The sequence below is a fragment of the Nuphar pumila genome, chromosome 3 (assembly GCF_984573655.1).
Source record: "Nuphar pumila chromosome 3, dmNupPumi1.hap1.1, whole genome shotgun sequence".
NCBI lineage: Eukaryota > Viridiplantae > Streptophyta > Magnoliopsida > Nymphaeales > Nymphaeaceae > Nuphar > Nuphar pumila.
The window spans coordinates 115,458,962-115,485,796 of NC_143251.1; the positions used below are offsets into that span (position 1 = coordinate 115,458,962).

Consider the following 26,835-nt stretch of genomic DNA (forward strand, 5'->3'; position numbering starts at 1 on the left):
ATAAAGGGTCTTAAAATCAATTTTGCTTTTTTTCAAACTTTTAATCTAATTAGAACACTAACTAAACTCTAGACTAATCAAAACTTCTTCAAATGTGGTGCCACCTACGGTGGGCCCCACTTGTAAAATCCGTGAAATTTATGAAATTCTAAATGAATAAAAGGGAGCAGTTATGTGAAATAGTAAGATTTTAAGTTAGGCAGTACAATTTTTTTTATGACTTGTGGTTTCTAGAACGAAACCTGTAACAAACTCTCAAAAGTGGTATTTGGATCCGGATCTTGGCAAGATCCGATAATCCGACCCGGTTCACAGGAACCAATGATAAATTAAATGGTTTTGGGATAATAGCATGAGATCCGAAACACATTTAAGGTAAGAGAGGGCAAGTTTAGAACCAACGGGTGAAAAATCCACCTGAAAATGGAAGAAATCCATCAACAAGGAAAAAATGTCCAAATATGACATAAATACAATTTTCTTGCAAAAGTAAACACCAAGTGATGGTGTGGTGTAGTGGTTGGATGCACGATTGTGGGGAGCCACAACCCAAGTTCAAAACCCTGGAGTGCTCACGTAGAAATGAAAAACATAGTTTTTTTTCATAAAATCCGGAACAAGACTAAAAGAGTTAAATACACTTTAATTCACACACTTTGTAATGAAAAATAGTGTAGCACAAGTGGTGGGGTTTGTTACCCCGTAGGTTGATGACCCCGGTTCAAAACCCCTTGTGCATGGATTCTTCCTTTTTGCACAAAAAGGGGATAATGTAAAAAAAAAAAAAAACTTCTATCTCATAACCACCTCCCACAAAAAACGTGTGGGAGTTGGTTTAAACTCCACTTTTTCAAGGAATAAGGAAAATCCCACCAAATGGGGGAGGGTACCACTAAAAGAAAAAAAAAATGAAGTTTGAATAACTTTGCTAATGTGAGGGAGGGGCAAAGTTGGGACTTCCAAGCACCCACTAAAAAGGTGGGCTGGAAGTTGGGTTTTTGAAACCAAAACTCCCCTACGTGGGGAGAGAAGGAATTAAAGGTGGAGGAAGAGAAAGAGTTTCAGATTTCTCTCTCTCTCTCTCTCTCAACGTTTTTCCTTTCCCTCTCTCACAGTGGTGGTCGACCCCCATTGTCGGACGGCGTGGACTCCCATTATCAAGGTGTGTGTTGGCTCCAACGTGAAGGAAAGAGAATCACCATTATCGCCAGCAAGAAGCTCCAACAAGGTAAGGAGTCTTATGTTGTATGTAGTGGTCGATGGCCTGTAGTGTAATTATGCTGCAGCACTATCACGATGTATTGAGTCGACACCATCAATAAGGGCTGGCAGCAATGTGTTTCAATCCATGACCCAGCTACTATCAAACGATTATTGGGCAGAAAAAAAAAATACAAATATGTAGTTGAAATAACATGCTGGAAGATCACGTTAGACATGTTGTGATGTTATACATGTCCGTTTGTTATATACATTTAGTTTCTCAATAAGATCACGAGATGTACATATGACCTTGTCTTTAATGCATACTTTTGAAATAAATCTAAACATATTTTTTCTACTATATATATATATATATATATATACTAGTATGTTAACCTTGTTATAACCTGTAATTTGATCATATAGTCAATTTAAAGGTTGTACACGTTATTCCATTTCTGTTATAAGGGATCCAAATGATGGGTTGTCATAAAGGCACTTAGTTTCAAAAAAAAATATATATATATAGGTTTAATTGTGAAAAAATGTGTATATCCGACTTTTTTTGTAACAGTGTATCTTTGTGATTACCTTACCTTCTGTTGACATGTTTAATATGACAACCAACCAATATTGTTAGGCATACATCCTAGGTATTAATTAAATTAGATGATTTTTTTCCCATGTTACATGTGCTGTTAAATATGAATTTACACTCAAGTAGATTGTTTAACAGGAGGCTGTATACGATACTAGTCTTACATAGACACATACCATTAACCTGAATATGGAAAAAGAAAAAAAAATCACTTGGGTATAGGTATGCCTTGTTATTTTTATTTTTGGTATAACTTTAAGACTTTATACCAGGAACTAGATCTCTAAAAGACACCCAGTTCATGGGGTGTTATCTTGGGCATCCATGATGGCCTGCCTTGCCCAACAATGCTACGGTCACAAGTTTTAAAAAAAAAAATCTGGATATAACGTGGGGTAACGTGATCCAATAGGATGCACGTTACATTGGCACAAACTGATCGTGTGGGTTACCTTGTGGGGGACTGGCCCGACCAGGCCGGTCTACTACTAAGCTGGGTAGTGACCCATTTTGTGGGGGCATTACACGTTGCTCATGCTAGTGTCATCGGTACCACTTGTACCAATGGCATAGCTGCCTCTGTTGGGCTGCGAAAATGTGGCATCAAAAATACTGGTTGTAGGCTTGCCACGATCGGAATGCTGGTGCTTATAAGCTGCAGATCTGCAAGGGGGGTTGCAGTAACCAGCAGAATAGTACCATATATATATATAATAATTGATAATTTCCCATTTCGGGGAATTTGGTGAGACCACAGTGTGATAGGCTGAACCCATGGGTCCAACTCCTCCCCAACCGTGAGCGATGGGAAAGCCGCATGCTTCGGGTCATATTACCCCAGGGTGGCAATCATAAAGCATTGTCGAGTGCAGACTCATTGCGGCCGAGTGCATACAACCAGTCTCACCAGATCATGGTCATTCATATGTTTAGATCAAGCCAACCGTGCCACATGAATGGCATGATTCTTGGGTACGAATGTTTACACAGCTCGTAAAACAAATATGAAAATTTTGGGCTCCGAGTTGAGCCATGTTTCGAGAAATGCTATCTTGATGGTGCTCATGGCACCCTGACAAACAAAAAAAAAGAAAAAGAAAATCATACAATGTGTGTGAACCCCCAATGCGGGTTCGGGATTTTGAGAATCCTCTGTGGTGCGATGACTCATACAGGAAAATAATTGAGAAATCAAATATGAGATTTTTGAGGCTCTGGGTATACTTGAAAGAAGGTATATGTTACCAGACCCCTCGTATTGCGATAGCTCGCACTTGGTTATAAAGAAAATGTAAAATGAAATATAAAACATAAAACCTTTGAGACTCTGGGTATACCTGAAAGACAGTATATGTTACCGGATTCTCCGGGCTCTGGGTACACCTGAAAGATGGTGTATGTTACTGGACCCATGGTCTACCGTAGAGAGGGTAGGTGGTACAAGCTTCGTGGACATTCTTGTTTTCGTGAGAACTAGGCGTCTCACCAGGTCCCCAGTCCACGAAGTTAGGGGACCAGGACTACCAGTGCGTCCTAGGTGGTAGATCCAAGTCTTCTGCAGAAGTACAGGGTGCATCCTAATTATTGTTCTAGCCACTGAGGAGTTCTCTCTCGGTCATTGACCATCCCCTTTGGATATCCGTACGGCTAGTCATACGGGTTATTGAATAATAGACCCCCGTATGGTCTTGGTCCGCTACGAGGTCTATGCATGTGCGTACCCACAGGGTAAGAGTAAGATAAACATTAAATAGATTAAGTTAAATGAAATACTCATCCTTGAAGAATGGTGTACTGTTGATATGACTTTCGTAAAACTTGTAGAATCTACAGATTTTGCTAATGTGAATAATTGTATCTTTAATTCAGTTATCCTTTGCACAGTATCATGAATTAGAAAGCATAATCTTTTCTTTAGAATGATATAAATTTTCATGCTAGTTATATCTATAAATGTTGCACATATTTGTACACAGGACACTGAGCACCACATATGAATATAATGCTTCTTACGCAGATAGAGGAGTCTGACCCTTCTGCTTTAAATATTTTTCAGGAAGCAATTAAATTGGAGTATCGTGGGTGTCGTGTATGGAAGTAGTCAAGAGATCTCAGTTTTTCAGTGTTTACTGTTTGAACTCTGATTAATAGATTTACATTTCTGTTATGGGATGTAATTAATGACATTAATGTTTTAATTAATGAATGGTATGTTTAGTACTTCTCTGTTTTACCCTGTAATGCACCCAACTTGTGTTTTTCGCACTTCCTATTTCAAAAAAAAAAAATTTTACTCCAAAATTTTTACTATAAAAAGTTGGGGTGTTACAGCTTTGGTATCAGAGCGGGACTAAAAAACATGAGATCTTGGCTCTTCTAGCGACCGCGATGACTTTGTAGGTAGAGTATAATGTGATTTTAATATCTTCGGAGTAAATTAGTAAAATTGTATATTGTGTTTCTATGAAATTATAAATAGAGGATGGTGACAAATTCATTTTTTTTCTTTGTTTATTTAATGGTTTGTCCACATAGATGACGTGGTCAAATCGTTGCAATGACATAATGGAGACATTGCACAACCTGGCCGAGGTGGTTGGTCAACAGGCTTCGGCAATGCAGCAGATGGGCAATAATTTACATCAGGTTGCCCACGAGAAGAGTACAAACGGTGGGACTATGTCCTACAAGAAATTCATGGACATGGATCCTCCTGCTTTCTCTGGAAAGACGGATCCAAAAGCTGCTGAGAGTTGGATACGAGAGATCGAACGTATCTTCCGTGTACTGGAGGTGCCCGAGGAGCGTTGGGTGGACTTTGGGACATATCGTCTCAAGGATTATGCTGAAAAGTGGTGGGAAACCACCAGGGCAGTCAAGTTCCAGGACGGCCCAGTATCATGTACTGAATTTGTAGAAGTCTTCAATGTCACCTATTTTCCCAAGCACGAGAGGGCAAAGAAGATGCAGGAATTCTTGGATCTGCAACAAGGCGAGATGCCCCTCGCCGATTACATCACTAAGTTCCACAGTCTGGAACGATATTGTCCGAATGTGTACACATCGGATGAGGATCGGGCAATGAAATTTGCTCGAGGCTTGAAGACGGGTTTGCGGAACCGTCTATATACCCGAGGGCCCAAGAGCCTCGATGAAGCCATTCAGGTAAAACCACTATATTCATTGTGATACAAGTCTTGTTTTAAGTTATCAAAGTTAACACTTAGACTATCAAGAAACGTTGACTAGTTATCAAACTATCCTTGTTATTCAGGTTGCGACTCTCCTCGACGATGACTGGAAGGAGGGACAAAAGTCGCAAAAGAACAGAACGGGGGTTCAGAAACCCGAGTTCAAGAAGAGGTTTGGTGGAAAATGTTTCAACCATCAAACCAAGAAACCAAGGCACGATGGAGGTACTAGACCCATGTCAGGGCAGAATCAGAGGTGCCAGAAGTGCAACCGCATTCACCCGGGACAACAATGTCCCCGTGAGACAGAAGGGTGTCTCTACTGTGGAAAAATGGGGCATTATATCAAGGAGTGTCGGAAGAAGCAAGCTGATGATGCACGGTGCGGCACTGGAGGACAACAACCTCAACAGCACCGTGCGCCACCACCACAGCCTCAAGCGGCCCCGCAACGCGTAGCAGGACGCGTGTATGCTACCACAGCTGACCAACTGGAGAAGGGGGACCTTATGCAAGGTACCATGCTTGTTTCGGGCCAAGCTGCCCTTGTCTTATTTGACTGTGGAGCTTCTCATTCCTTCATTTCTTTAAATTTTGCAAAACAACTTAGTAATCCCACTGAATCATTAAACCATGAATTAGTGGTATACAACCCCATAGGGCTTAATGAAATCTTTGTGAACTATATGCCAGAAGTAGAGATCATATTAGGGAATCACAACCTACCTGCTAATTTAGTATTACTCGATATGACCGAGTATGATGTCATATTAGGTATGGACTGGCTGTTTGAACATTACCCCAGGATTCTCTGTAGAGAAGGAAAGGTTGTCCTGTCTCGACCTAACATGCCAGAGGTTGTATTTCGTCTAGCAAGACCAGGTATTCAAAAAAAGGTTGTTTCGACCCTCAAGGCCCAAAAGTATCTCCGTCGGGGAGATATGGCTTTCCTAGTCAGTATGATCGAAGGAGAAATGAAGTCGACTCCGATTGGGGATCTGGAAATCGTCCGCGATTTTGCCGATGTATTTCCAGAAGAACTTCCTGGACTTCCTCCTCAGCGGGAAGTCGAGTTCGGGATCGAACTAATGCCAGGTACAAAGCCAATATCAAGAGCACCCTATCGGATGGCACCAGCAGAGTTGGAAGAACTGAAGAAGCAGTTGCAAGAGCTGATGGAGCGTGGTTTTGTACGACCAAGCACGTCTCCATGGGGAGCACCGGTCATGTTCGTGAAAAAGAAGGACGGGTCTATGAGACTATGCATAGACTATAGAATGTTGAACCAAGCAACTGTGAAGAACAAATATCCTCTACCCCGTATTGAGGATCTATTTGATCAACTGAAAAGAGCAAAAGTCTTTTCTAAGATTGATTTGAGGTCAGGTTATCACCAGTTGAGAATAAAAGATGAAGATATTCCAAAATCAGCGTTTCGAACCAGATATGGGCATTTTGAGTTTGTGGTAATGCCATTTGGACTCACTAATGCCCCAGCGGCATTCATGGACCTAATGAATCGGGTATTCAGGCCATACTTGGACTCCTTTGTCATCATCTTCATCGATGACATACTGATATATTCAGAAAATAAGGAGGAACACAAAGAACATTTGAAAATCGTCTTAGAAACCCTCTGGACACATCAGTTATACGCCAAGTTCTCGAAATGCGAATTCTGGCTTGAAGAAGTCATGTTCCTTGGACATGTGATCTCGAAAGATGGAGTTTCAGTAGATCCTGCCAAAGTGGAAGCTGTGATGAATTGGTCACAACCAAAGAATGTCAGTGGAATCCGAAGCTTCCTAGGATTAGCTGGCTACTATAGGCGATTCATTCAAGACTTCTTCCGAATCGCTATGCCAATGACAAAGCTTCTAAGAAAAGGGGTAAAGTTCGAATGGAATGAGAAGAGTGAAGAAAGCTTTCAAACCCTTAAAGCTAAGCTTACTACGGCTCCAGTGTTAGCCTTACCGTCTGGAAGCGGAGGATTCGTGGTGTACACAGACGCTTCTGGTACTGGACTGGGGTGTGTACTGATGCAGCATGACAAAGTCATTGCCTATGCATCACGACAACTGAAGATTCATGAGAGGAATTACCCCACTCACGACCTGGAGTTGGCAGCCGTGGTTTTTGCTTTGAAGGTTTGGAGACATTATTTATATGGGGAGCAGTTCGAAGTCTTCACTGATCACAAGAGCTTGAAGTATCTATTTTCTCAAAAGGAACTTAATATGCGACAAAGAAGGTGGCTCGAGTTCATCAAGAACTATGAATTTACAATCTCGTACCATCCCGGGAAAGCAAATGTTGTTGCTGATGCCCTTAGTCGTAAGGCTGGGGGGAATCCTTCTAGCCTGGTAAGTCTTGAATGGAAGATGATTTCTGAGTTCATAGAATGGAGACCTTTCTCCGACGATCAAGGCATACTTAGGCTGACTAGCCTGACGGTACGATCGGAACTGCAAGAGCGAAACATGATTAAGCAAAAGGAAGATTCACAGTACGGGAAGATGGAGGCATTGACATTGCAAGAAGACACGGCTTTCCAGCGCAAGGAGGATGAAAGTATATGGTTTAAGGATCGACTATGGGTACCGAGTGACCCAGAGACCAGAGAAGAGTTATTGGCAGAGGCACATAAGAGCAAGTATACTATTCACCCGGGCAGTACCAAGATGTTCAAAGATCTTCAATACAGGTACTGGTGGAATGGTATGAAGCGCGATGTTGCAAGATACGTCGCAAAGTGCTTGACATGTCAACAAATCAAAATCGAGCATCAAAGGCCAGGAGGAACGATGCAGCTGATGGAAATTCATCAATGGAAATGGGAACATATCACGATGGATTTCGTGATGGGGTTACCACGAACCCGAAAGAACCATGACTCTATTTGGGAAGTGGTTGACCGACTCACTAAGTCAGCATATTTCCTACCGATGAGGAAAAGTCAGTCACTTGAGAGCTTGACCGACCTGTATATCCATGAGATAGTATGACTACATGGAGTGCCAATCTCTATCATATCAGACAGAGACCCTCGGTTTACCTCACGATTGTGGGGGCAGTTACAAAAGGCATTGGGAACTAAGTTGAAGTTCAGCATTGCCTTTCATCCACAAACCGACGAACTGTCGGAAAGGACCATACAGACACTAGAAGACATGTTACGTGCTTGTATGCTGGATTGGAAAGGAGAATGGGATGCTCAAGTGGTACTAGCAGAATTCGCCTACAACAATAGCTACCATGCGAGTATTGGCATGGCGCCTTTTGAAGCACTGTATGGGCGGCCTTGTAGGTCACCAGTATATTAGGATGAAGTTGGCAAAAGAACAATTGAGTCGCCAATGGTACTTCAACATTACACTGAACAAATACAGAAGATACGAGATCGACTTAGAGCAGCACAGAGTCGACAGAAAAGTTATGCGGATCAGAGACACAGAGAGCTTAGTTTCGAAGTGGGAGATGCAGTGTTTGTCAAAGTATCGCCGACCAAGAGCGTTTTCAGATTCGGAAAGAAGGGAAAGTTGAGTCCTAGATACGTCGGACCTTTCCCAATATTAGAGCGGATCGGCGAAACTGCTTATCGAGTTGAGCTACCATCTCAACTTGCCAAGATTCATAATGTATTTCACGTATCGATGTTGAGAAAATACATTCAAGATCCATCACACGTGATTCAGTTTGAGGACATCAGTGTGCAAGAAGATCTGACCGTAGAAGAGAGACCGATTGAAATCGTAGATCGCAGTGAGCGGGTGATACGAAATAAGGTCATCCCATTAGTCAAAGTGAGATGGAGACATCATGGCTTAGAAGAATGCACGTGGGAACCAGAAGCAGCAATGAAGGACAAATACCCACAATTGTTTGATTGATATGTATTACAAATTTTGCGGACAAAATTTCTTTTTAGAGGGGAAGGATGTAAAATCCGTGAAATTTATGAAATTCTAAATGAATAAAAGGGAACAGTTATGTGAAATAGTAAGATTTTAAGTTAGGCAGTATAATTTTTTTTATGACTTGTGGTTTCTAGAACGAAACCTGTAACAAACTCTCAAAAGTGGTATTTGGATCCGGATCTTGGCAAGATCCGATAATCCGACCCGGTTCACAGGAACCAATGATAAATTAAATGGTTTTGGGATAATAGCATGAGATCCGAAACATATTTAAGGTAAGAGAGGGCAAGTTTAGAACCAACGGGTGAAAAATCCACCTGAAAATGGAAGAAATCCATCAACAAGGAAAAAATGTCCAAATATGACATAAATACAATTTTCTTGCAAAAGTAAACACCAAGTGATGGTGTGGTGTAGTGGTTGGATGCACGGTTGTGGGGAGCCACAACCCAAGTTCAAAACCCCGGAGTGCTCACGTAGAAATGAAAAACATAGTTTTTTTTCATAAAATCCGGAACAAGACTAAAAGAGTTAAATACACTTTAATTCACACACTTTGTAACGAAAAATAGTGTAGCACAAGTGGTGGGGTTCGTTACCCCGTAGGTTGATGAACCTGGTTCAAAACCCCTTGTGCATGGATTCTTCCTTTTTGCACAAAAAGGGGATAATGTAAAAAAAAAAAAAAACTTCTATCTCATAACCACCTCCCACAAAAAACGCGTGGGAGTTGGTTTAAACTCCACTTTTTCAAGGAATAAGGAAAATCCCACCAAATGGGGGAGGGTACCACTAAAAGAAAAAAAAATGAAGTTTGAATAACTTTGCTAATGTGAGGGAGGGGCAAAGTTGGGACTTCCAAGCACCCACTAAAAAGGTGGGCTGGAAGTTGGGTTTTTGAAAACTAAAACTCCCCTACGTGGGGAGAGAAGGAATTAAAGGTGGAGGAAGAGAAAGAGTTTCAGATTTCCCTCTATCTCTCTCTCTCTCTCTCTCTCTCAACGTTTTTCCTTTCCCTCTCTCACGGTGGTGGTCGACCCCCATTGTCGGACGGCGTGGACTCCCATTATCAAGGTGTGTGTTGGCTCCAACGTGAAGGAAAGAGAATCACCATTATTGCCAGCAAGAAGCTCCAACAAGGTAAGGAGTCTTATGTTGTATGTAGTGGTCGATGGCCTGTAGTGTAATTATGCTGCAGCACTATCACGATGTATTGAGTCGACACCATCAATAAGGGCTGGCAGCAACGTGTTTCAATCCATGACCCAGCTACTATCAAACGATTATTGGGCAGAAAAAAAAATACAAATATGTAGTTGAAATAACATGCTGGAAGATCACGTTAGACATGTTGTGATGTTATACATGTCCGTTTGTTATATACATTTAGTTTCTCAATAAGATCACGAGATGTACATATGACCTTGTCTTTAATGCATACTTTTGAAATAAATCTAAACATATTTTTTTCTACTATATATATACTAGTATGTTAACCTTGTTATAACCTGTAATTTGATCATATAGTCAATTTAAAGGTTGTACACGTTATTCCATTTCTGTTATAAGGGATCCAAATGATGGGTTGTCATAAAGGCACTTAGTTTCAAAATATATATATATATATAGGTTTAATTGTGAAAAAATGTGTATATCCGACTTTTTTTGTAACTGTGTATCTTTGTGATTACCTTACCTTCTGTTGACATGTTTAATATGACAACCAACCAATATTGTTAGGCATACATCCTAGGTATTAATTAAATTAGATGATTTTTTTTCCCATGTTACATGTGCTGTTAAATATGAATTTACACTCAAGTAGATTGTTTAACAGGAGGCTGTATACGATACTAGTCTTACATAGACACATACCATTAACCTGAATATGGAAAAAGAAAAAAAAATCACTTGGGTATAGGTATGCCTTGTTATTTTTATTTTTGGTATAACTTTAAGACTTTATACCAGGAACTAGATCTCTAAAAGACACCCAGTTCAAGGGGTGTTATCTTAGGCATCCATGATGGTCTGCCTTGCCCAACAATGCTACGGTCACAAGTTTTAAAAAAAAAAAAATTCTGGATATAACGTGGGGTAACGTGATCCAATAGGATGCACGTTACCCTGGCACAAACTGATCGTGTGGGTTACCTTGTGGGGGATTGGCCCGACCAGGCCGGTCTACTACTAAGCTGGGTAGTGACCCATTTTGTGGGGGCATTACACGCTGCTCATGCTAGTGTCATCGGTACCACTTGTACCAATGGCATAGCTGCCTCTGTTGGGCTGCGAAAATGTGGCATCAAAAATACTGGTTGTAGGCTTGCCACAATCGGGATGCTGGTGCTTATAAGCTGCAGATCTGCAAGGGGGGTTGCAGTAACCAGCAGAATATATATATATATATATATATATATATATATATATATATATATATATATATATATATATAAAATTGATAATTTCCCATTTCGGGGAATTTGGTGAGACCACAGTGTGACAGGCTGGACCCATGGGTCCAACTCCTCCCCAATCGTGGGCGATGGGAAAGCCGCATGCTTCGGGTCATATTACCCCAGGGTGGCAATCATAAAGCATTGTCGAGTGCAGACTCATTGCGGCCGAGTGCATACAACCAGTCTCACCAGATCATGGTCATTCATATGTTTAGATCAAGCCAACCGTGCCACATGAATGGCATGATTCTTGGGTACGAATGTTTACATAGTTCGTAAAACAAATATGAAAATTTTGGGCTCCGAGTCGAGCCATGTTCCGAGAAATGCTATCTTGATGGTGCTCATGGCACCCTGACAAACAAACAAAAAAACAAAAGAAAACCATACAATGTGTGTGAACCCCCAAGGCGGGTTCGGGATTTTGAGAATCCTCTATGGTGCGATGACTCGCACAGGAAAATAATTGAGAAATCAAATATGAGATTTTTGAGGCTCTGGGTATACCTGAAAGAAGGTACATGTTACCAGACCCCTCGTAGTGCGATAGCTCGCACATGGTTATAAAGAAAATGTAAAATTAAATATAAAACATAAAACCTTTGAGACTCTGGGTATACCTGAAAGACAGTATATGTTACCGGATTCTCCGGGCTCTGGGTACACCTGAAAGATGGTGTATGTTACTGGACCCATGGTCTACCGTAGAGAGGGTAGGTGGTACAAGCTTCGTGGACATTCTTGTTTTCGTGAGAACTAGGCGTCTCACCAGGTCCTCAGTCTACGAAGTTAGGGGACCAGGACTACCAGTGCGTCCTAGGTGGTAAATCCAAGTCTTCTGCAGAAGTACAGGGTGCATCCTAATAATTGTTCTAGCCACTGGGGAGTTCTCTCTCGGTCATTGACCGTCCCCTTTGGATATCCGTACGGCTAGTCATACGGGTTATTAAATAATAGACCCCCGTATGGTCTCGGTCCGCTACGAGGTCTATGCCTGTGCGTACCCACAAGGTAAGAGTAAGATAATCATTAAATAGATTAAGTTAAATGAAATACTCATCCTTGAAGAATGGTGTACTGTTGATATGACTTTCATAAAACTTGTAGAATCTACAGATTTTGCTAATGTGAATAATTGTATCTTTAATTCAGTTATCCTTTGCACAGTATCATGAATTAGAAAGCATAATCTTTTCCTTAGAATGATATAAATTTTCATGCTAGTTATATCTACAAATGTTGCACATATTTGTACACAGGACACTGAGCACCACATAGGAATATAATGCTTCTTACACAGACAGAGGAGTCTGACCCTTCTGCTTTAAATATTTTTCAGGAAGCAATTAAATTGGAGTATCGTGGGCATCGCGTATGGAAGTAGTCAAGAGATCTCAGTTTTTCAGTGTTTACTGTTTGAACTCTGATTAGTAGATTTACATTTCTGTTATGGGATGTAATTAATGACATTAATGTTTCAATTAATGAATGGTTTGTTTAGTACTTCTCTGTTTTACCCTGTAATGCACCCGACTTGTGTTTTTCGCACTTCCGCTATTTCAAAAAAAAAAAATTACTCCAAAATTTTTACTATAAAAAGTTGGGGCGTTACAGCTTTGGTATCAGAGCGGGACTAAAAAACATGAGATCTTGGCTCTTCCAGCGACCGCGATGACTTTGTAGGTAGAGTATAATGTGATTTTAATATCTTCGAAGTAAATTAGTAAAATTGTATATTGTGTTTCTATGAAATTATAAATAGAGGATGGTGACAAATTCATTTTTTTTTCTTTGTTTATTTAATGGTTTGTCCACATAGATGACGTGGTCAAATCGTTGCAATGACATAATGGAGACATTGCACAACCTGGCCGAGGTGGTTGGTCAACAGGCTTCGGCAATGCAGCAGATGGGCAATAATTTACATCAGGTTGCCCACGAGAAGAGTACAAACGGTGGGACTATGTCCTACAAGAAATTCATGGACATGGATCCTCCTGCTTTCTCCGGAAAGACGGATCCAGAAGCTGTTGAGAGTTGGATACGAGAGATCGAACGTATCTTCCGTGTACTGGAGGTGCTCGAGGAGCATTGGGTGGACTTTGGGACATATCGTCTCAAGGATTATGCTGAAAAGTGGTGGGAAACCACCAGGGCAATCAAGTTCCAGGACGACCCAGTATCATGGACTGAATTTGTAGAAGTCTTCAATGTCACCTATTTTCCCAAGCACGAGAGGGCAAAAAAGATGTAATTAATGACATTAATGTTTCAATTAATGAATGGTATGTTTAGTACTTCTCTGTTTTACCCTGTAATGCACCCGACTTGTGTTTTTCGCACTTCCGCTATTTCAAAAAAAAATATTTACTCCAAAATTTTTACTATAAAAAGTTGGGGCGTTACACCACTTGTTTTTCAAAAAATGATTTTAAAAACATAAAAATAAAGGGGTTAAAAACAAGATTTTCAAAATGATTTAAAACAAAAGGTAAAAATCAAAATTCTAATCATCTAGAGTCCTAGATGAATCGAAAATATCTCGAACGTGGTGCTAGGTTTGTGAGCTCCGCATCTGAGTTTTTGAATAGGTTAAAATAAAGGTAAAAAAAGTTTTTAAAACAGATGGGAATAAAAGCAAAGGATAGAATTCAAGAAAATTAGAGTCCTAAACCAACTGAAACTCCTAACTAGAGTTCTAAAATTTTGAAACTCTTAAATTTTGGTTTTTGAGAGACAAAAGAAGAGATTTTGAAAAATCTTATGAAAAATTAGTAAAAATTAACAAAAAGACGAAACCATGGTTAGAGTCCTAATAAACTGAGACTCTAGGATAGAGTTTCAGAATTTTGAAACTCTTAGAATTGAATTTGTTTTTGAAAAATAAGTGAAATAAAAGTAAAAAGAGGAAATTAGAGTAGAGTTCTAGACCAACTGAAACTCTAAGGCAGAGTCCTAAAATTTTGAAACTTACAATAAAGTCCTAAAATTTTGAAATTTGATTTTTTAAAAGATAAATGAAGAAGTTTTTGAAAGATTTTTTCAAAATTGAAGTAAGGGTTAGAGTCTTAATCCATCTAAAACTCTAGAGCAGAGTCATGATCCGACTAAAACTCTAAAATTTTGATTTCTTTCGAAAGATTTTGAAAGATTTTCTTGAAAATAGCAATGAGAAATAGAGTCTGAATCTGACTGAAACTCTGTGATAGAGTTCTAGTCCAACTGAAACTCTAAGATTTTGGTTTCTTTTGAAAATCAGATGAGAAGGTTTTTGAAAACAAGTGAAAAACATGAATGAAGGATGAAATCGGGATAGAGTCCTAATCCGACTAAAACTCTAGGACAGAGTCCTAGTCTGACTGAAACTCTAAAATTTTAGCCAAAATAAAGGAAATAGATGAGGGGTAAGGCTACCTCGGATTTAAAACCAAAATAAAATTTTAAAAACGTTTGAAAAGGTGAAAATACAGAGTTCTAAATCAACTAAAACTCTAAAATTTGAGAAATTTAGATGAAAGGAGGGATCCAGAAGTGACACCACCTAGATGGGTCTCATCCAAGAATTGAGATCAGTTAAAAATTGAGTTTAAAATAAATCCAGACTGTTTTTCTGAGGAAAATATTTTTGAAATAAAAAGTGCAAAGTCCTGAGGTTGGCCAAATAGAAAAATGTTGATTTAAAGCCCAGGTTTTTAAAATTAATTTTGAAATAGAGGTTTTAAAACTTGAATCTAGATTGAAGATTTCGAAAAACCAGAGTGCTAGATCTCGAGGATAACATGCAATGCGATAAAATGACATGAAATGACAAGAAATGGTAGAAAATAATATGAAATGATTACAAAAGGTAAACCCTTGGTGAGGGATTTGAAGTCTCAGACCCCTGATAGAGACAAAGAATTGAACATTTCTGTTCAAAGGAAAAAATTGATGATTAAAATTGAGCCAAAATAGAGATTGAATTTTGAAATATTTAAATTTGGGGCAAAATTCGGGCTCTAAATAGCCCTCGCTCAGGTATCGACCAACTGATTCCCTGAAGGATTTAGAGAGTGAGTCTCAGTGGCAAGAAGAAAGGGTTTCTGAGCGAAGGTAGAAAATTTGGGGTGTTTATAGATACCCATCTTTGCTACTAAGCCGGTTGAAAGCCGAGCTTAGTGGCAAAAAAATACATCAAATTTGGGCTATAAAAATGCCCCAGTTAGACGAATCTGACTGAATGTGAAAGAATTGATTCTTGTAATGATGGTAGATATGAAATAAAGAATGGAGAATAAAATTCACCTCATCAAAATGAGGCTCAGGCTTGACCCTTGACCTGGATAGGACAAAGGATACCTCACGGAGGAGACTCAGGTGTAACCCTTAACTTGAATGAGCATAAATAAAACACCTCATGAAGTGAGGCTCAGGTGTAATCCTTAACCTGAATGGGTATGGATAAAATAACTCACAAAGTGAGACTCAGATGTAACCTTTAATCTGAATGAGTATGGATAAAATACCTTATGAACTGAGGCTCAGGTGTAACCCTTAACCTGAACAGGTATAAATAAAATATCTCATGAAGTGAGACTCAAATGTAACCCTTAACTTGAACGAGTATGGATAACGAAATCCTCAAATGAAGAAACCATGACGGAACCTTCGGATTTTGCACAATAAATCCGAGAGGGGTTTGTAAAAAGATCAAAATGAGGTTTCCTAAAGCTTGAAAAAGGGCTGATCTTGGGCATCTCATTGCTGAGGCTGAATGACTTTTAAAACAATAACCTTTCACAAAAATAATTCAAGTTTAACCCTTACCCTGAACGGGAACTGTCTATGGTGGGACAATAGGAAACACAGAGAAGTGTGCGAACCTGAGAGCCTAGGCACTCAGATTAAAACAGAAGGAAAGGATCTTGAAAACTCTTGTTAACAAGTCCTAAAGAGGGATAATAATAATGTCATGATATATCATAATAGACATCAAGTTCTTCGCTTCATGTCAAGATAACTTAAAAAGATTGCCAATAAGATAAAAATTGTAGTTGATTCAAAACAATTGAAAATAAACACAAATGTTTGAAAGATATTCCCTTTTCTATATATGATATTACCTCCAACCGGGTTAACTTCGTAGAATCTAGAATCAAAATCAAATTTATTATTGAGTTTCTTCAAGGAAGCTATCCATTTCCTTGATATGAAAAGAAAGGAATTTGTTTTTAGTATCATAAGTGTTTTATAAAAAATATTGATAAAAGAATTTCGCATGCATAAAGAGGATTTTTGGCAGTTTGATATTTGGAGTTTACCCATGATGATCTTTTTGCAATCTTTTGAGACATAGGAATTGAACTTTCTTGGGGTTCGACAAGAATTTTGTCACATTAACCTTCAACTCGATAATGTTCTGATTTTCCCTAGAAGGACACGTCACAAACTCTTTCAACTTGGAGATGATTTGAATTTTGTTTAGTCCCAGAATCATATTGATGTTGTCTCTTTAATTGAAATCTCTTGATAATCTTTTGCGCTCTTTTGAGACATGAAAAGTAAGTTCTCTTGAGATTTGAAAAGAATTTCATCACATCAGCCTTCATCTTGGTGATGTTCTGATTTTCTCTGAAAAGGCACGTCACACACTCCTTTAATTTAGAGATGATCTGCGTCTTCTTTAGTCCCAAGAATTATATTGATAAAATTGTCTCATTGGATTGAAAATCTCTTTATGATAACAACGATCAAATATCTTTTAGGGATTGGTGGGAGGTTCATCGCATCAGCCTTCAACTTGGCGATGATTTAAACTTTTCCTGAGAGAACACATCACATACTCCTTCAACTTGGAGATGATCTGAGTCTCTTTTGGCCCAGGGGGTCTAACTCATCCATCAGTCTTCAACTTGACAATGATTGAGAGATCCCTTTTGCAAGTAGTTGATTGTAACTTGATTGATTGGAGAGATACTAAAATTGAGTGATTCTTTTTCACTCAGGATATTTCCACTGCCTTATTACCAAAAGAATGATCTTTAAAAATGTGCCATAATTATGATCAATATCAATTCACTTATTACTTTTCAACATTATTGGATTTCTTTTTGTCGGTCATATCAAGGATTTTTCTTCATCCTTTTGGTTGACCAATAGAAAAGAGCTTGAATTTTCTTCTTTCTTCATAAAAGCTTTGTCCTTTTGGGGGGAATACTGAAGGTAACATGAGGTAAAATTTTGTGCAATAAAGATTTTGAGATCAATAATTATTTTTCTTTTATGACAAATTGGAAAAATATTCTTGAGATCCTTGGTGAAAGAAATTGCTTGACATCTGATCGACACATCTGTGGCTAAATTCTCATCTCTTTTCCCTTAAGGAGAGACTCAGGATAGACCCTTACATGAACGGGTTATAAGAAATACTCCTATCTTCCCTGAAGATGAGGTGTTTACAAAATGAACTTTCGAAGAAAAATTAAGTTTTCGTCAAAACTCCCTAACTCTATGCTTCTCTTATAGAAAGGTAGCCGATTAGATAAGGTTGATGAATTATCATAGAGGAGCGAGTTCATCATGTTCTTCCTGGAAACAGGGTCCTCATTGATGGGATGACCTAACAAAAAATATTGGGGGGTCACAAGGAGAACGAGCTTCCGTCGAAGCTCTCCCTGGAAATAAGGTTTCTTGTGTGATAAAAAAATTTGTTTTGCAAACTATTCATGAAACACAAGTCCCTTCAAACTCTCCCTAGAAAAGAGGTTAGGCGAATGAACAATAATTACTTGCAAAAAGAATGAGCTCCCTCGAACTCTCCATATAAGAAAGGGTCTCTCGCAAGAAAAATGATTAATAATTTATTTGGGCCAATTGGAAACGAGTTTGACACAAAGGTTGAATCTTGGACGACCATGATTTGCAGATGTGACCCGAAGGTCAGAAAAATGATTGACTTTGATAGAATTGATAACCTGAAGGTTTGCTTGATAAAAATTAGTGACCCGAAGATTGATTTGACAAAATGGCACCCCGGAGTTCTGATTGCTAAAAATTGGTGACCCAAAGGTCGGTTTGGTAAACTTGAATGACCCGGGGGTCTGATAAAGATTGACTAGCTTGCAGGTCTGAAAATTGGCATTGAGCCTGAATCCTGATGCGAGACTAGTGTTTGGATTGAATTTTGGAAGGGCGACCAGTACGAACACCAGGTTTTGAAGAAGCACCAACACGAACATTGGGTTTTGAAAAAGTACCAACATGAACACTAGATTTTGAAAAAGTACCAACATGAACACTAGATTCTGAACAAGTACTAGCACGAACACTGGATTTTGAAAAAGTACCAGCATGAACACTGGATTTTGAAAAAGTACCAGCATGAACACTCGATTTTGAAAAAGTACCGGCACGAACACTGTATTTTAAAGAAGTACCAGCACATGCACTGGATTTTGAACAAGTACCAGCACGAACATTGGATTTTGAAAAAGAACCAGCACGAGCACTAGATTTTGAAAAGGTACCAGCATGAACACTGGATTTTGAATAAGTATCAGCATGAACACTGGATTTTAAACAAGTACCGGCACGAACGCTAGATTTTAAAAAAGTACCAGCATGAACATTGAATTTTAAAAAAGTACCATCATGAGCACTAGATTTTGAAAAAGTACCAGCACAAACATTGGATTTTAAAAAAGTACCAGCATGAACACTGTATTTTGAAAAAGTACCAACATGAACACTGGATTTTGAAAAAGTACCAGCACATGCAGTGTATTTTGAAAAAGTACCAGCACGAGGACTGAATTTTGAACAAGTAACAACACGAACACTGGATTTTAAAAAAGTACCAGCACGAGCACTGGATTTTGAACAAGTACCAGCATGAACACTGGATTTTGAAAAAGCACCAGCATGAACATTGGATTTGAAAAAGTACCAGCATGAATACTGGATTTTAAAAAAGTACCAGTATGAACACTGAATTTTGAAAAAGTACCAGCATGAACAATGGATTTTGAAAAAGCACCCGCAAAAACACTGGATTTTGAAAAAGTACTAGCACGAACACTAGATTTTGAAAAAGCACGAGCATGAACACTGGATTTTAAAAAAGTATCAGAACGAACACTAAATTTTGAAAAAAGTACCAGCAGAAACACTGGATTTTGAAAAAGTACCAACAAAAACACTGGATTTTGTGAAGGGACCAACATAAAGTTAGATTTTGTAAAAGGACCAATGCAAAGCTGGGTTTGGAAGGAATGTTTGAGTCAAAACACGAGTCTTCAAAAAGAACTAGACAAATTGAATTTGAAATAAGATTTGAGTCAGAACTCATATTTTCTAGACCAATTCTTGAATTTGAAGGAAGGTTTGAGTAGACACTTGAATTTTCAAAGAAAAACTAGATGAATTGGATTTAGAAGAAAATTCGAGTCGTAACTTAGATTTTCTAAACCAATTCTGGAATTTAAAGGAAAGAAACTAGACGAATTGGATTTGAAAGAAAATTTGAGTCGAAACTCGGATCTTCTAGACCAATTCTTTAATTTGAAAGAAAAAAATTTGAGTCAAAACTCGAATCTTTAAAGAAAAACTAGATGAATTGGATTTGAAAGAAAATTCGAGTCGAAACTCTAATCTTCTTGACCAATTCTTGAATTTGAAGAAAAGAAACTAGATAAATTGGATTTGAAAGAAAATTCGAGTCAAACTTAGATCTTCTAGACCAATCCTTGAATTTAAAAGAAGGAAATTCGAGTCAAAACTCGAATCTTTAAAGGAAAACTAGATGAATTAGATTTGGAAGAAAATTTGAGTTAAAACTCAGATTTTCTAGACCAATTCTGAAATTTGAAGGAAAGAAATTCAAGTCAGAACTCGAATCTTTAAAGGGAAACTAGACGAATTGGATTTAGAAGAAAATTTGAGTCGAAACCCAGATTTTCTAGACCAATTCTGGAATTTAAAAGAAGAAAATTTGAGTCAGAACTTGAATCTTTAAAGGAAAACTAGACAAATTGAATTTGAAAGAAAATTTGAGTCTAAAATCAGATTTTCTAGACCAATTCTAGAATTTGAAAGAAGAAAATTTGAATCATAACTTGAATCTTTAAAGGAAAACTAGACGAATTGGATTTGGAAGAAAATTCGAGTCGGAACCCAGATTTTCTAGACCAATTCTTGAATTTGAAAGAAGAAAATTTGAGTCAGAACTCGAATCTTTAAAGGAAAACTAGACAAATTGGATTTGGAAGAAAATTTGAGTTAGAACTTAGATTTTTTAGATCAATTCTGGAATTTAAAAGAAGAAAATTCGAGTCAAAGCTCGAATCTTTAAAGGAAAGCTAGATGAATTGGATGTGGAAGAAAATTTGGGTCAGAACTCAGATTTTCTATACCAAATCTGGAATTTAAAAGAAGAAAAATTGAGTCAGAACTCGAATCTTTAAAGGAAAACTAGACAAATTAGATTTGAAAGAAAATTCGAGTCGAAACTCAGAATTTCTAGACCAATTCTAGAATTTGAAAGAAAGAAATTTGAGTCAGAACTCAAATCTTTAAAGGAAAACTAGACGAATTAGATTTGAAAGAAAATTTGAGTCGAAACCCAGATTTTTTAGACCAATTCTTGAATTTGAAAGAAAGAAATTCGAGTCAAAACTTGAATCTTTAAGGGAAAACTAGACGAATTGGATTTGGAAGAAAATTTGAGTCAGAACTCGGATTTTATAGATTAATTCTAAAATTTTAAAGAAGGAAATTCGAGTCAAAATTTAAATTTTTAAAAGAAAACTAGACCAGTGTGGACTGAGTTTAGAAACATTGACTAGTAAAAACTAGATTTAGAGAGTTCGACTAGTAAGAACTGGATTTAGGAAAAGGCTCAACCCAAAGGTTGATTTTGGCATGACCAACGAAGATGGTTTTGATAAAAGACTCGACTTGAAGGTCGAATTTGGAAAAGACTGGTGTTTTGAAAGTGCTTGATGATTGTGATGGAAGATTTTTAATCTTCACCCTCACGATGACTTGGACAACCATCGGGGTTTCAGGATTATCCCTTATCCTGAATGATTATAAATTTGATACAAATGCAAATGAATGCAAACAAATGCAAATGAGTGCAAATATATGCAAATGAATGCAAATAGATGTAAATGAACGATGAAAGATTTTGTTTGATCCCGCCTGCATACAAAACATTTTAAGGTAAAAATAGACTTTCAAAGGATGCCCAGTGTGACTAGGAAATAAAACATTGAACAGAAGGATAAATAATTGGTATTTGACGAACGCTCTCTAAAGATAACAAGTGAAAAATTGATAATGCATTTCTTGATTGACTCGAGAGGCACTCCAAAAGAGGTTACTCCTTGCAAAAAGACATTGCAAAGAAAGAGAAAGAGCGACAATGTATAAAGAAGATGGTGCCAAGCTATGAGAAAATTTGATATTTTATTGATGTCTTGGAGAGAAAAGATGACAAATGAAGACTAAATTGTTTCTTCAAAATGACAAAAGCAAAATAAAAGAGATGAGGGAATATTGGCATCATCATTCTCTTGAGTGGTCAGAAAAGGTGAACAAGCTAGCTGGTTGACTCTCCTCCTTGCCTTCTACAAGAAGCTTTCAGTCAATGTAGTCTTTCATGATATTTTTGAAGACGAAACAATGCTCGATATCATGTCCCATGCTCGACGAAACTTGCAAAATTGATCTTTCCATTTGCCCTTTGTGACAGGAGAATCAACAATTTTTTAGAGTTTAAGCACTCCCTTGACCAACATATATTCAAGAATCTTTTCGAGGGGCTGATCTAGATGAGTAAATTCGTGATCGCAACCCCAACCGTCATGTTTATCTTTTGTCGGGTGCTTGCTTTCTTCTAAGAGCTAGATTGGAAATGCTTGGTCAAGATGGTTGGTTGATCCTCTTCTTCGTCCCCAATGAAGAGATTCTTGTCAATGCAATCTTGGATGATGTTCTTCAAGATGGAGCAGTGCTCGGTATCATGTCTCGTTGCCCGATGGAATTTGCAGGACTGTTCTTTGAATCTTCCCATAATTGTTCTGGGATCAGTGACTTTAGGCAAACAGATCATATCTCTCGCGAGCATGTATTCCATAACATTCTCGAGTGTCTGGTCTAGAGGGGTGAACTTTCGATCAGTACTCTAGTCCTTGCGCTTTGATTTTTCCTGATCTTTCTCTTTATGTTGGAGACTAGATTGAAGAGGCTTATCATTGTTGAAGAACTTTTCTTTTTGGCCTTTGAATCCCTCTGAATTGTTATCACAATCATTTTTGTTGCCTTTATTATTGTTGACAGAAAGAGTGAAGTGAGTCTTCTTCTTGGTGGGTTATTTCTGAGACTGGCTTCAGCTTGCTCAGACAATATTCTAATCATCATCTTCCAAAACAACGAGTATATGTGAGGATCAATGTCATCATTGGACTGCTGGCTTTGGTCCTTGGCAGATCGTGGAGAGGTCATTTCTTATTCAGATAAAGAAGAATAGCTGATATGCTGGACGAGTGCAATTTTCTTGTCGGACCTTATCTGAACCATGTAGAATCACAAGTGCTCTCTGTAAAATAGGATGGATTATTAGGCTCTGAAAAACGATTTGGGATAAAGACAAATAGAGGGAAAATATTTATTGAGGATGAGGTTGACAATTTAAAGAATATCCCATTACTAGGGATTGTGTTATCACTGGAATCACGATAATTGCGTTGATATTCTTGTAAAAAAAATAAACAACTAAAATATGCCTTGTTACCTAGGCGAGGACGTCAAACCATGATAAAATAAGAATTGTTGAAGGAAAATAATTTTATTAATAATAATCTTGACAAAGAAGGGGTGAACAAACAATCTGTCACCACTCATGGTAATCAGAAGACACTTGAGGACTACGAAAAACAATGAGAGTAACAAAAGAATCCCAGCTATGCTTGGCAGAATAGTATATTCTGGACCACTGAGCTGACTTTAGATCGAAATCTGGCACAATGCCTGACAATAATCGTGCCTCAATGTGCTTCTGCCTCTGCGAGAACTACCTGACACATCGCACTGACTGGTAATAGATGGAGAAGAAGGGTTCGAGCAACTTGGATCTCTTGCCATATACATAAGTATATCGAGGGGGTGGCTCCTGACGATCGAAGTAGTCCCACACGATTTATTCCTCATGGAGGTTCTCGATCAAGAATCTATACCGGGAAGTAGGTAGTGTCTTCTTGCTGCTATATCTGAATGAGCTGGCTCAAGTTGGTACATGTCAGAGGAACCAAGACTATAATGCGTAGATACACCCTTCTACTAAGATCAAATCTTTGAGCGTAAAGCGGGTCAACCCACGGTATAAGAAAACAAGTGCGTCCATGGCAATTGAGAGACGATTGGTTTGTCGACTTTCCCATCTTTGCAAAAGCTATACAATTCTGATATTAATGTAGTTCTTTCCATCCTGAAAGAAGTCTAGTCCTACTGTGTATAAGACCATTGCATGTTGAATCCTCTCTCGTGTTGCTTGGGATAAGGAATCGACTTCTTTAAAAGTTCTATATCATTGGTATAGTTCGAACAAGTCAACACACTTAGTCCCATAGACTTCTATCAGCGGCCAGGATCTGCATCTAGTCATCCAGGATAAAGCATTTTAGGGGTCGAGTCCCTTGACATTGATAAAAAATTGCTGCTCTAATGGATCTTCTGGTTGACCAGCTGACTCAGGTAGACCCATGATCTCTGAAAATTCATCCAATAGTAGAGTCATCACTCTTCATGGAAATCAGAAGGTACAGGTGTGCAGATTCCATCGCTCTGCCAATGCTTGAATCAAATTGCTATTAATGATCTGCTCTCCTACGGATGCTGTCAATTTCAATCCGCAATCGCACAGATGATCCGAGAACATACGGGAGAAGTTGTTGAGCTAGGAATAATACCATCGGGAAATGAAGGATCTAGTGTTCAGAATCCGATGATCAGGAAGACCTTGTCGTACCTCGTAAGAGATATGGCCCTCAAGAAAGACTGAATTAAGCTAACTGGATGTCATCAGGATAGACTGTAAACAAAGAAGAAATCTGGACCAAACTTGAGAAATGCACATGATTTTTTGAAGAAATTGCAGGCAGGATAAAAACAAGGTTAGAAATTCGAGATCCAGAGGAACGAAAGGATAGAAAATTGCCTGGAGTTTTAAGGAAAAGCAGAGGATTTGGAAAAATCATCCAGAGTTTTATGAAATTCTTGTAAAGAGATTGTAAAATACATGGAAAATAAGGGGTTTTGAAAAATCATCCAGTATTTTCAGAAAAATTATGGCAAAATAAAAGGAATAAAAGGAATAAAAGGAATAAAGGGAAACAACTAAGATACATTCAATCACATCTTGTACAAATAAGTATGCACATACAAAATTCTCTAAGAGGCTGATTCTAAATACACAAGTTTGAAAATAGTTGTAGAACCCTAACTCTAAGGCTCAGATCATCTGTATCCAATCATGCTATGCCGATATACTCGAATTGAAGCTCGATGTACGTGGCATAAAAAGAATTTCTCTTATTCTAGGCTCATGTTTTCCATCATCCTTGAGCGTCTGCCAACATACTTTGGACTATGGCCCTCGGTATGTGGCAGGGGGGATCAACCCAAATAGGTGGCCGAGTTGTGAGGCTTTATCCCGAACTATAGTTCTAAAAGAAAGTCCAGCAACGTGGTGGTCACATAAAAGTAGGTGGGGTTATTTTTGAAATATGATCAACATGCAAGAAAACAGAAGGCTCTAATGACCTAAAGAAGTAGAATTTTGAAAAATTTATGAGAAGCAAACAATATTTTCAATCAGATCCTAGATTGAGGAGGATTGTATTTGACTTAAGTCTATGTGAACATGAATAATGCCTCCTCAATCAGTCCTACAAAATCATGCCTAAGTTTATATGTGATCCATGTCAACTAGGTTTGATTTTAGGCTCTTAGGTTCACATGAAATAAAGCTGACATTGTAGAATACGATTTTGACACATTGAACAGAGCAAAACAAAAGTTTGATCAGGCGAAGAGAGGTCCCATATCAGTTGCCAAACCTGTTATCATTGCAAAATTTTACTTTTGTAAGTCAAACTGACCTTTGAAAAGGGATTTTGAAAATAACTCGCCTCCATTTTAAAATGCAAGATAATTCCAAAGAATGAGACTCGCATGTCGGTACGAGGTTCCACCGTTTCTAGTGTCATAACCAGGGATAATCGAACCAAGGATCAATTATGTGCTTTGCTTTACTCAACTGTCTAAATCAATGTTCTATTCCTAAATGCACAAAGAATCAGGCATGTGCTATGAAGTTCTAAAAAACGCAGATTGAAAATATGATGTATACTTAGAAATTTTGGAAATACTTGGAGAAAAGACACCATTAAAAATCATGAATTGTATTTGGAAAGTATTTTGAAGAAATAGAAAATTGATTTTTGAGGAAAACCTGATGTTTTGAGAAAATCGATTTCTGAGGAAAAGGCTCAGAATAACTTTGAGAAAATCAATTTCTCTGAAATGGATTGAAAATATCAAAAGGGATGGGTGTGTGGTTCTGTAAAAGTATTTTCATGATGTAATCTAACCTAGATGATGTATGGATGCAGTTTGAGAAAATTGTTTTTGAAGAATTTATGGAAAATCTTTGACAAGAAATTTTTTTGTGTCTTATAGAATTTAGATGAAATAAATTCTTTACATATCCCAGACTATGACCACAAATATGTATTGAATATACTTCATTTGATTCTAAAATGAGAAAATACTTAGAAAAGTTTTAAAAATATACAATAATTTCTGAAGATTGCCTAAGAGTGTAGGCTGTTTGTAACTTAGAAAAAGATGATAAATCTGGGTTTCATTCATATTCTCACTATGGACACAAATACGAAACACACTGAGTTTATCAACTCTTTAGAAGGAAATGCATGTGCCATTCGTGTAGACCAATGTGAGTTTAAATATGCATGAATCATCATCCATCACACATTGACATTTATATAAAAAAGTAAACTATATGTAATGCAACCCTATTCTAAAAGGAAATTAAATTCTTATTCCAAATTTTTACAATTTACATCAATAATAAATTTTAAAAAAAAGAAAAAAAAAATAAATAAAATACAGTCTTGAATGTCTCTGCAAAACTAGCAAACTTGTTAGTGGACAAATGTTGGCTTTTTAGGATTTATCCATCAATATCTAGAAATTTTTGGATTTATCCGGATATAAGCTTTTTTCCATGTTTTCCTAAGATAAATATAATAAAAGATGATGCAAAATTGAATAAATAATAAAAGTAAATAACTTTGAAATTTAGAATTTTAAAAAAATGATGAAAATGCCCCTGAAAACAAGACTCACTTTGAAATCAGGGTTTTTAGAAAAGATTTTTGTAAAACTTTTAATTCATGGATCAAATG

General features: G+C 37.8%; 1 protein-coding gene across 1 annotated transcript; it reads left to right on the top strand.

Moving 5' to 3' along the window:
* Nucleotides 1-4,504: 4,504 nt before the first annotated feature.
* LOC149843388 (uncharacterized) lies at nucleotides 4,505-22,508 on the top strand. Its single transcript, XM_090000903.1, has 5 exons — nucleotides 4,505-4,594; nucleotides 4,748-4,966; nucleotides 5,076-5,508; nucleotides 5,653-6,087; nucleotides 22,276-22,508. Exons 1-5 carry the CDS (start codon nucleotides 4,505-4,507, stop codon nucleotides 22,506-22,508), a joined length of 1,410 nt encoding a protein of 469 aa, XP_089857029.1.
* The last annotated feature ends 4,327 nt before the right edge of the window (nucleotides 22,509-26,835 follow it).